At 41.8% G+C, this 11,601-nt stretch overlaps 2 protein-coding genes across 2 annotated transcripts in view; both read left to right on the top strand.

Annotated features, from left to right (window-relative positions):
• Positions 1-263: 263 nt before the first annotated feature.
• Positions 264-4,024, top strand: cdca5 (cell division cycle associated 5). The gene is made up of 5 exons (XM_076300930.1): positions 264-289; positions 675-745; positions 1,023-1,067; positions 1,439-1,951; positions 3,322-4,024. Exons 1-5 carry the CDS (start codon positions 286-288, stop codon positions 3,400-3,402), a joined length of 714 nt encoding a protein of 237 aa, XP_076157045.1. The 5' UTR covers positions 264-285; the 3' UTR covers positions 3,403-4,024.
• A 4,209-nt stretch (positions 4,025-8,233) lies between these two features.
• The window catches only part of tax1bp1a (Tax1 (human T-cell leukemia virus type I) binding protein 1a), a 10,154-nt gene continuing 6,786 nt past the window's right edge, over positions 8,234-11,601 (top strand). Inside the window, exons 1-5 of the mRNA XM_076300929.1 lie at positions 8,234-8,284; positions 8,991-9,222; positions 9,751-9,853; positions 10,131-10,321; positions 10,865-11,023. Coding sequence (XP_076157044.1) covers positions 9,016-9,222; positions 9,751-9,853; positions 10,131-10,321; positions 10,865-11,023 — 660 coding nt within the window. The 5' untranslated portion in view covers positions 8,234-8,284; positions 8,991-9,015. The remainder of the gene's footprint in view (positions 8,285-8,990; positions 9,223-9,750; positions 9,854-10,130; positions 10,322-10,864; positions 11,024-11,601) is intronic.

Genomic DNA, 11,601 nt, shown 5'->3' with positions numbered 1-11,601 from the left:
ATCTCCTTCAAATATAGCCCAAAATATGTTAATTATGTCTAATTTGTAATTAATGTATTGCTATAGACTAAGCAGATAGGAATAAGATAGGAACAATATATATATAATAATAATAATAATAATATATATATATATATATATATATATACAGTCAAATCCAACCCTAAACCAAACAAACTCTTGAAAGACTTTTATTGTATTTATTGAAGCAAATGAAGTATACAACCGGAAGTAGTACGTTGTAGCTGAGTTCTTCTTCGCGATTCAAAGAGGAAAGCGGGAAACATGGGTACGTCTTAGCTTGCTCATTAATGGTTTTTAATATCTTCTAAATAATAGAGAGTTGCTTATTATTTCATTATTACAAATGCTTACTATAATTGGTGAAGAGATATTGCTAAAATTCCAGTTAAGGGAACTGTTCCTGTTAAGGGAGTTGTTGCTGTTGATTTAGCTAGCTAAACTGTTAACTACGCTAAATTGTATTAGGTAGCTATGCCCTGTATAGATTCGTTTTAACTGTATGGAAACCACCTAACGTTAAGTTAGACATTTAATGGAATTTAGAGGCATTGTATGTATGATTGTATCTTATTGCTAATCTTGATACAACCATCTCATCAGATTTCAAGCGTTGTAATCACAACTCTAACCCCATATGTTTTTGTTTGTAGAGTCCAAAAATGGCAGCCCTCCACGCAGACGGTCGGCTAGGCTTTCTACACCAGAGGAAAAACCTGCCGTGGTGAGTTCAAGGACTTTGGTCCAGGCTGAATAACTTCTGTAGCTAGAAAGATAATACGTGTATCCTAACGTATTTACGTTTTCAAGTCAGGGTGTCAATAGGTGTCTCCCGTCCACTATTTATTATAGACAACCTGAGTTCAGGCATTAAACTAACATTTTTAAATGCAAAACAGACTAAGTGCCAGTCATCTTCATTCCCATGTGCCCCCTCCCTCTAAGTCGCTTTGTGTAGAATTGTTTGCTCTGTACCTGATCTTTACCATATCTTTCATCAGAGAAAAACATTCACCGTTAAGAAAATTGTGCCACGGAAAACACAGGTTTGTAATGTGTAATGTCATTCTTAGACTATAGAATTTGTGAATGTAATATTGTGTAGTCTGACCCAGGCTTGGCAATAGAATATGTGTCGCATAGCATCACACATTATGGTCTGTCAGTCACTAGCCTAATCATCAGTAAGTTGAAACTAAACAGCACTATTATCATACTGATCAAGATTCTTCTTTGATTGAATCTCTACCTTTGCAGCATACCAGAGTACATATTGCATGTGATTTTGTTATCTCTGCCAAAATGTCTAGAGATGGCCATCACAAGACCCCTTATTTCTGTGAGCCACAAAGAAGCCACTGAGTAATGCATATCTATTTTCTGCCTTGTAATAATAGTCATCTTTATATTCGTTTAGACCTCAGAGGTTAACAAGGAGAATGTTGAAAGGCTGTCCAATGTACCTGAGAAGAGGCCAAAAGTCTCTACACCAACACCTGCAGAGGTCCCACCGCCCAGGCCCACCATCCTGTCACCGATCCTGCCCATCCGGAGCGTCTCCCCTCCGCCCTCGGCCACAGAGACGGCTCGGGATGAGGTGTGGAGCCAGAAGGTGCGGCGCTCCTACAGTCGCCTGAGTGGGGACGCTTCGTTCAGCAGCCCGCGGCAGCAAGGCTTGGGCTCGCCGGTGCCCTCGCGACGGGAGACACTGTTTGGGTTTGAGGAGATGGCGACTCCCAAGGTTATGCGGTCCATGTCCCTGTCTGCGTCTGCGTCAGCCCCCCAAGCTTCGTCCTCGCTGTGTGGAGTGACATTAAACCTGTCGGAGGTGGAGGACAGCCTGAATCGCTCGCAAGACCCCGACATGAACATCCCAGGTGTGGCTATGCCGAAGAAACAGTCCAGGAAGAAGAGAGTACAGCCAATGAAAGTAAGTTTACGCACTTGGTGATCTCGTTGGCTTGAAGTTCTTCCAAACGTTTCTTACTGCAGCTTCCTAGAGATTACAGTTTATGTGTCTCTTCCATTCTCTTCCTCTTCTTCCTCTGATGATTCATTTAACCCAGCAACAGTTAGGATGGGAAGGTTGCTGGAAAGTCTGATAACATCTACTGGAAACACAATATAGATCATTCAGTGGTCACCACAAATAATTGTCATCAAATGATAATGTAATCGTGTTAGGCTAACAACTACATTGCTGGCCCCTAAAATGTTGCCAAGAATTTATTTGATGTGAAATGGATCATTATCAGTATTGGCTTTGTGTATTGGCACTTTCACTCAAGGGTTCAGGCTCTGGGCTCTGAAAATAGTCGCAAAAGCTTGAGACTATTTCAATTGTTATTGATTCTATATAAATAAGATGGAATCGAATTGGCCCAAAGAAATGTGCATACACCATGTGTCATTGCTTACTATTGAAGTTACTATAGGCTTAAATATAAACTTGCTAATCATGTGATTTAGATTTGATTTGATTCATCTTTATTGTCACTGTGCAGAATACAAGTACAGAGCCAATGAAATGCAGTTATCATCTAACCAGAGCAAAATAACAGAATTATGTAAAGAAAGTGCAGTTTTAGAATTAGTGTTACAGTATAGCTGGTACTATAAAATACAGTGTTATTAATCTTATATTAACATAGAAAAATCTATTGTTTTTAGTATCAAGAGACTTACCTAGCACTCTCTTGTGAGATAATTTTGACTTAATTTAATAAGAGTTTGACTTATTTTAAAGGCGGAGTCAGGGATTTTACACGGAGCCTCATTTGTTTGTGTATGTCTTTGTCTTCAGTATTCCCAGAGAAATTCCACGCAGGGTTTCGTTTTTGTTTGGGGACAAGTTGCCCCCACTATGTTTCCAGCTTTTGGAGCCAGGGCTGCCTACAGAGACTGGGTTTTTTAATCGGCAGCTAGTGGTCATTGCTATGCTAAAAATTTCGTAAAATCTTATCAATACAAACTTGCTCAACGCACTGGCAGTCGTATTTGCTTGTTTTTACGACACATTTGCTTAACGCACTGGAAGTCAAATTTTGCAGCTTGTTGAGACGTCTTGAAATAAGTCAAACTCTAATTGAATTAAGTCAAATGATTTTACGAGAAAAAGCTAGTTAAGCCTCTTTATATTGAAAACAATACCAACTACATGTTTTGATCTTGACGTTATAAGATTAATAATAATAAAACTTGGTTAGATTTTATTGGATAAGCAGTTTTTGCAGAGACCTAGCCATTCTTTTTAAAAAAATCTTTTTAACCTTTTTATTCTTGTTTTTCTCTCACAACTAGTCATCTGAACTAGATGTCCTTGCTGCCCAGATGAATGCTGAATTTGCTGAGGCAGAAGACTTCGAGTTGCTGGTGGAATGAATAGTTGGATTGTGATATGTTATGTATATATTTTCTATATTTGTCTTGACAAACCCATCAGTGACTAATGTACTACATGTGTGATCAGTTGCTTAGCTTTGTAGTTGCTCTGTGTCTTGTATGTTTGCATATTTTCACATTTGTTATTGTTTATATAGACCGTTTCTTGCAGCATTGTCTTTATTTTATTAATCACTGTGTTTGGAGGATGTTTACGTTTGCATATTATGTATAAATTTAGTGAAGTTGGTCAACTTCAATAAATATCCTTCTTGTACCTAAAATCTAATTACTCATATGTATTTCTTTTGAAAATGGAAAAGTAGGCTAATGCATTATTTGTATTCCAGATACTTGCTGGCTCATGTTTGCATGTTTTTCCTAGCTGTGCAGTTCATGTGGATAAAATCCAAGGAGTTTGTCATCTACAGAGGAAGTAAACAAGATGTAGAAGTTCCAGTGTGCTTTCAAATCGTGACATTTTGGATATCAAAGACTTGAAGGACATTGTAGTTTTAAATATACACAGGAGAGATGATTAGTGCTATAGGTAGGTGATTTCACACGGCGGCCAATCAACAACCTAGCCTATTTACCGTCAAAAACAAAATTTGCTAAACAAATCGACCTTTGTGGGCAAAAAACATCTCAGACAGAACGGACAGAACATTTCACTGGGGTTATGAAGCAGGTACCTTCCTTCATCTGTGTTTCATTGAAATAGGCACACAACACTTTTTTACCCTCTTCTACACTCATGGGTTCTCTGCCAAAAGATACCAGTACATTCTTTGGTCATTCCTCTTCGTTGCTGTGGTTGTTTATGATCCGACATTGTACTGTATGAGTGGTACACGCTGGCGATGGAAGTTACAAGTTGAATGTATTTTGCAACCTGTGTGTAGACCTGGTGGATAATGCATGGATGAGTATTTGACCAGTACATGAGGATGTGGAGTTATTAGCGGTTAGTCTCCGTCCGTACTACATGCCGAGGGAGTTCTCGCACGCAATTGCTGTCTGTGTTTATGTTCCACCTCGAGCTCTTCCGGATACAGCGTGTGACGTCATCCACTCCACAATCGCAAGGCTTCAAACCCAACACACTGATCTCTGGCGACTTCAATCACATAACACTGGATTCCACACTCACAAATTTTTACCAGTATGTTGACTGCCCTACAAGGAAAAACAGGACAATAGACCTCATGTATGCAAACGTGAGGGATGCATACAGTGCAAACCCCCTACCCCCACTGGGAAAATCAGACCACAACCTCATTCATCTCCAGCCAATGTACAAGCCCAAAGTACAGAGGCTACCAGTTCCCACACGCACCTTCAGGAAGTGGACACCCGAAGTGGATGAGGCTCTGAGAGACTGCTTCGAGTGTACTGACTGGAGTGTGTTACAGAATGGAGAGGACTTGGAGGAGGTCACACAGTGCACAACTGACTACCTGAACTTCTGCATGGACATTGTTGTTTCCACCAGAACTGTACGCTGCTTTCCCAACAACAAGCCTTGGATAACCAGCAATGTCAAGACCCTTCTCAACAGAAAAAAGATGGCGTTCAGAGAGGGGGACATGGCAGAGCTGAGGCGCGTGCAAGGGAACTCAAATTCAAGCTGAAGGAAGCTAAGGAGGATTACAGAAAGAAGGTGGAACAGAAGCTGCAGGAAAACAACTTGAAGGAGACATGGGACTGCATGAAGGTTATCACTGGCCTGAAGAAGAACAGCAGCTCTGTGGAGGGGGACCTGGACAGGGCGAACCAGTTGAACCACTTCTACAACAGGTTTGACTGCCCTGCTCCAGCTCCAATGGCGGTGGTCTGTCCACCACCCCCCAGCCCCCACCCTCACACCCCCTCAATACCAGCGCAACACTCACCTCCATCATCACAGGCTATCGTACCCCCACCATCACTGGATTTTGCACCCCTCCCCCACATGGCGATCACGAACAATGAGGTGACAATGACCTCAGTCAACAGCCATCAGACACACAGATCCCAGATGCACCCCTCCCCCTCCCCCTCCCCTCCCCTTACACCCCTCACCATTACAAAAGATCAAGTGACAGTCCAACTTAAGAAATTGCGCAGCAATAAAGCAGCTGGGCCTGACAGACTGTGCCCAAGGCTACTCAAGGCCTGTGCTGCTGAACTGGGGGAGCCACTGAAGCACATCTTCAATTTGAGCCTACGCCTTGGACAAGTTCCAACACTGTGGAAGACATCATGTCTCACCCCTGTCTCTAAGAAGCCACACCCTAGTGAGCTTAATGACTACAGACCTGTCGCTCTCACATCACATGTGATGACAATGGAGCGATTGGTCTTAGGCATGCCCGGACCCCAGGTACGCCATGCACTAGACCCGTTACAGTTTGCTTACCAGGAGAAAGTGGGCGTGGACGATGCCATCACTTATCTTCTACACAGGACACATTCCCACCTGGACATGGGGAAGAGTGCTGTGAGAATCATGTTCTTTGATTTCTCAAGTGCTTTTAACACCATCCAGCCCCTCAGATTGGGAGACGAGCTCTTGTAGATGGGTGTGGACGCTCACCTGGTAACCTGGATTACAGATTACCTGACCGAGCGACCACAGTTCGTCAGACTGAAGAACTGTCTCTCTGACACTGTGATCTGCAGCACCGGAGCGCCACAGGGAACTGTGCTCTCTCCAGTCCTGTTCACCCTGTACACATCTGACTTCTGCTACAACACCGAGTCATGCCACATGCAGAAGTTTTCTGATGATACTGCAATTGTGGGGTGTATCAGGAACGGGCAGGAGGAGGAGTACAGGAGCCTGGTGGAGGACTTTGTGCAATGGTGCACTGCAAACTCAATCATCTTCAACTTAACACTTCAAAGACCAAGGAGATGGTGGTGGATTTCCGCAGGTCTAAGCCCACTCTGCTACCAGTCCACATTGATGGGGTCAATGTGGAGGTGGTTAGCACCTACAAGTATCTGGGTCTCCACCTGGACAATAAACTGGACTGGTCAGCCAACACTGATGCACTCTACAAGAAAGGGCAGAGCAGGCTGTACTTCCTGAGGAGGCTGCGGTCCTTCAATGTGTGCAGTAAGCTCCTCAGGATGTTCTACCAGTCTGTTGTTGCCAGCGTCCTCTTCTATGCAGTAGTATGCTGGGGAGGAAGCTCAAGGAAGAAGGATGTGGGGCGAATTGACAGGCTGGTAAGGAAAGCTGGCTCTGTAGTGGGAGCTGAACTGGAGTGCATCACTTCACTATCTGACAAAAGGACCCTGAACAAACTGATAAACATCTTGGACAATGAGTGTCACCCACTCCACAGCACTATTGTTAAGCAGAAGAGCCTGATCAGCTGGAGACTTCGCTCACTGCCTTGCACAACTGACAGACTGAAAAAGTAATTTGTCCCCAGGGCCATTGAACTGTTCAATGCCTCACTTCAGGGAAGAGGAGAGATAGACTTCTCTGCATAGTCTGTCTGCCTCTTCACCCCCTCCATGTTTGGTAGTCTGTCCACTAGCCACTTGTACCATTGTCTTTATGCCTCACTGTTTGCGTGCTATATTAGCACATATGCATAACCCCTCCCCTCCATGCCACAGCAGAACTGTGGCCACACTTATACATTTTCTTAAATAGTTAAATATATAGATATATAGACTTTACTTTACTTTATTTCCGCGTTGTTGCACTGTTGACTTACTCATTTGCACTATCACCATGACCACTATCACCATTGCACTACCACCATGACACTCATTCACACAGAGCACCTTAGAGCACCTTACCATACCTTACTATGCACAGAGAATCACAGGCTCAGTCCCTGCCTCAGTCATTGCAAGCGCCTCTGATTTATTAATCACCACTATGTGGATACTGTTTTTAGAATTGATTTAGATTAAGTGTTAGTATAATTTGTATTTTTGTAATTTGTATTTTAGTATATTTTTACATATTGTATTAAGTGTTAGTATAATTTGTATTTTAGTATATTTAGCATATTCTTTATCTTCTACTGCCCTTACTGCTTAGTTGTGTTTTTATATTATATACTTTAATTACTCTTTCTGCTGTTAAAGAATGTGTTTGTGTTGTATGTATGCTGCTGAGACCTTGAATTTCCCCTGGGGATCAATAAAGTATCTATCTATCTATCTATCTATCTATCTATCTATCTATCTACATGTCAAAAACAAAATCCAAACTGACCAACAAATTGAGTCCAAACTGACCATTACCTCAGACTAATCAAAGTAATGTAGCACAAAGCATTGTTTATGTTAATAATAATTTTAATACTATTTTAAAAATATACTCAATCGCTCAAATCACTTCTGGTTTTATTTTACAATGAGTAGTCACATTTTCCCTGCTATATTAATTTCTTAGAACTGGATTTATGAACATGGATTAAGTCAGGTTCCAGTGCTAATGGTCTTTTCAGTTGAGTGGACAACTTCTCTTTCAATCATAATAAACTAAATCCATGTTCGGGAAACTGGCTCTAAATGAGAATGACTGAAATCTGTAGGCTAGAGCTGTAAGTAAAATCCAGGAATCTGATGGCTGTCAATTCGCCACCGCCGCATTTATTATAGGTGCATGTTTTAGTTTATGCTGGAGATAATCAATGACACGTATCCCAGTGTGCCAAAAGACTAAGCATAGCAGTTATTCACGATACGGCATAAAAACGTGGATTAGTTATTTGTGTTGACCTACCTAACTGAAGGTTGTGGCCAACTACAAATCTGCGGCGGTGACGGGATGAGTCGCGTGACGACAGCACGTCGCAGCGAGCGCTCAGCGCAGGGCAGAGATTGCATTGAAAATGGAGCTCCAGTCATCTCTGCACGAGTTGCCTCGGTAACCCCGGCTTTCCAAGCTTCTGGTGGCTTTGATGTGTATTATAATTCTAGCTTAATATAAAATGTCGTCTCATGTTATTTCAGTGATGCTGTCAGTGGGTGTGCGTGCTGGACTTGTGTTCATTGCATGTAACTACTATCGCAGGTTGTGCTCTGATGTCGACATTGCAGGCTAGCATCATAGGCTATGCGCGCTACTAGGATGACAGGGTAATTATGGGCATGAGCAACACTTGCTGCTAATCAACATAAAATGATACAGCCATGAATTTTTTGACACTTGGACTGAGCCCACTGTCTGTTGCCAGCTTTGCTTGCCGTTTCCTTATCATATCAGTGACATGAGTATTAGCAATGCGTTAACATAGACGCACTGGCACATTATAAATGACAGTTCTGCTGTGATGATGTTTGACCGCAATCTTTGGTCGGAGAGGTTAGTGTAGAGGCTAAAGTGGTCAGCAGACGTCATAGCAGAATACTAAAAAAGAAATTTAAATAACCCACAGCGTGTATTCACTTGTCTAACTAGCCTACTGTCAACTAGGCCTAGTGGAGGCCACAACCTGCAACAAGTTGGGGGACCGGTGTCTTCATTTGTCCACTCTGGTTTTACAGTTTCAGAATATTGTTGTGGAAGGACAGCCTCCAACACAGGGCTTCTCACCTCAAATTTTGTCTCTTTTTCTCCTCCTGCTTGGAAGGACTTGAGGTGAAGCCTCAAAATAGATGATGTCATCATTCCGAGAGGCTGCAACATCTCCTGGCTGTGGCCCTTTAGTTAAGGGCAATGTTTCCATAGAGATGTCCAGCTTTGCTCATGTGATCTTCCAGAATGTGGGGAAGAGTTTCCTGCCTCAGGCTCCTCTGGAGTGCCACTACACCCTCACTCCTGCTCTAACGCCCCATCCCAAAGATTGGGTTGGCATCTTTAAAGTACGCTTGCACATGCACACTCCAGTCGGCATCCATATGTAGGCTACAGACATAAACATATCTTACTGCTGTCCTCAAAAGAGTTTTTCAGTTGCATATGTGCCATCACACACTGGCATCATAATTCAGTTGTTCATTACTAACAGAACAATGTGGATAAACAAAACTTAGACGTGTGTGCCTTTATCTCTGTGAGTCAGGAATAGGCTCTTTGTCCAAGAAAGAGGTATAGCAGAAAACGGTAGCTTGTGACTGAAGAGAGAAAACAGAAGTGGATGCAAAGGTGCATCACAGTCTAAATCACTTATGGTGGTGCCTCAATTGAAACAAGAATGTGCAGTCTCTCATTTTAAAGCACTTACCAAGTTCCAACAGAGTACCTCTTAGTGCACAGTATGTCATTATGAACTTCCACTAGACTCAGGAACACTTTCATGGAGCGCAAAAATCTTGTGCTATGACGTGTGGCGTTTATTTTGTTTACCTTGTAGTGGTGTGTTTATTGGTGTATCGGATGTGTGTTCTCAGGTCGGCTGGAGCACAGCGAGAGATTACTACACATTCCTGTGGTCTCCTATGCCTGAGAATTATGTAGAAGGCTCAACTGTCCATAGAGTCATAGTGTTCCAGGGTAAGGAGTAGACTTGTTCTCTCTCCAGACTGAATAAGAAATGTTTAGGTGGTAACATTTGACTAAAATTATGAGACATTGATCCAGAAGGTCAATGGGCAATTCCGCGCAAAACTGTCACATCAATAACGCCAACGCAATGCCATGGTATTTTAATTGGCGTTATGGACGTGACAGTTTTGCGTGGAATTGCCCCAATGCATGTTTCGCTTTGTTGCCTTCAAACTCTGATAATTGTGTTTTATTAACCATCTCACTGATGACACCCGTATCCTAGGTTACTATGTTCCACGTAGTGATGGAGAGTTCTATCAGTTCTGTTATGTGACTCACGGGGGAGAGATTCGTGGAGCGAGCACGCCTTTCCAGTTCCGACAGGCCATGCCCTCCGGGGAGGAGCTGCTGACCGTGGAGGACGAGGGCAATTCAGACATCCTGGTGGTGACCACCAAGACTGGACTCCTCGAGGTAAAAGTATCTAACCAATCGCCAGTTTTGCATCCAGCTCTTGGTTGTCACATCAAACAAGGTGTAGCGCTGATGTTAAATGTACAGATTAGTTTAAGTAAGCGTGTTACTTTAATAACCTATTACTGAACTAAAAATAAGTTGTATTAAATGTAAAAAAGCCATACCTATACCTATCAGCTTTACTGCATTAAAATGTATACTGTAATACAGCTTTAGTGTATTAAAACTTAAACATTATTGTCAGCTTCATTATTCGTCTCTTGTGCCAAGTGTTTTAAACCATAAGATTTAATATCAGACATTACCTTTTTTCATTTTGTGAAGATACCTTGCAAATATTGCTATTCTCCTTACTATAGTTTGACCAACATTCTAATCTGTTCCCTGTTACATTTTAAATATTATATTGTTTTTGTTTTTGTATGTCGCTTTGGACAAAGGCGTCTGCCAAATCCCATAACCACAACCATAACCATAAATATGAATAAATCTCCTGTTTTCCCCGTCCCATTTCCCACCGCCTGCCCTGCGTTGGAGCAGCAGCGTGTGTGTGTGGCGCAACAGGAGTGCATGGAGCTGCAGCAGAGGTTGTGTGTCCTGCAGAGAGAGAAGGAGCAGGTGCAGGCTGAGCACCGGAGACTTCAGAGGGACAGAGAGGACGAGAGGGAGACCTACACGCAGATACACACACACAACAAGGTATGTATACAATCAGGCAAACTCATACACTGTGACTTTCTACTGGTTTGTTTGAATTTACTGTATATTATTGTGTAATAATAAGTGTAAATATTACCAGTAAAAGTGGTGTAAATCTGTAATAACTGTTATTCAAATATTAAAAGATTTTAAAAAAGTATATATTTTTTTAAATTAAAAATAATATATATAAAAAAATAAGATATATTCATTGTTTGAAGCAACTTTCTAAGCACTGTATGTACGAAGGGATGTTGAGAATTTGTTGTTTTATCTCATGCAGGTGTCAGGCACAAATGGAGTGATCTGTATGTTAGCGCTGAATTGATACTGTCATGATACGTTGCCCACAATAACTATAATCACGATGCAGAAATTCTGCAACACTCATGACATATACTCGGTGGAAGTGCATAGAGTTTCAGTTTAGTGCCTCTAATGATATAAATAATGATGAGCAAAAATATACCCCTCATTAAATAACAAACAGATTTATTTTGTAAGATGCATATTTCATTGTTTCTAGAAACAGTTCCATGTTTATGCTTGTGTTTCTGCATGAATGTAATATTTTAGTA

Source organism: Alosa pseudoharengus, unplaced genomic scaffold, assembly GCF_046254945.1.
Source record: "Alosa pseudoharengus isolate Yale_2024_CS ecotype anadromous, Long Island Sound unplaced genomic scaffold, YU_APseudo_1.1 YU_APseudo_1.1_scf_23, whole genome shotgun sequence".
Classification (NCBI taxonomy): Eukaryota; Metazoa; Chordata; class Actinopteri; order Clupeiformes; family Clupeidae; genus Alosa; species Alosa pseudoharengus.
This window is presented reverse-complemented; position numbering and strand designations above follow the sequence as displayed.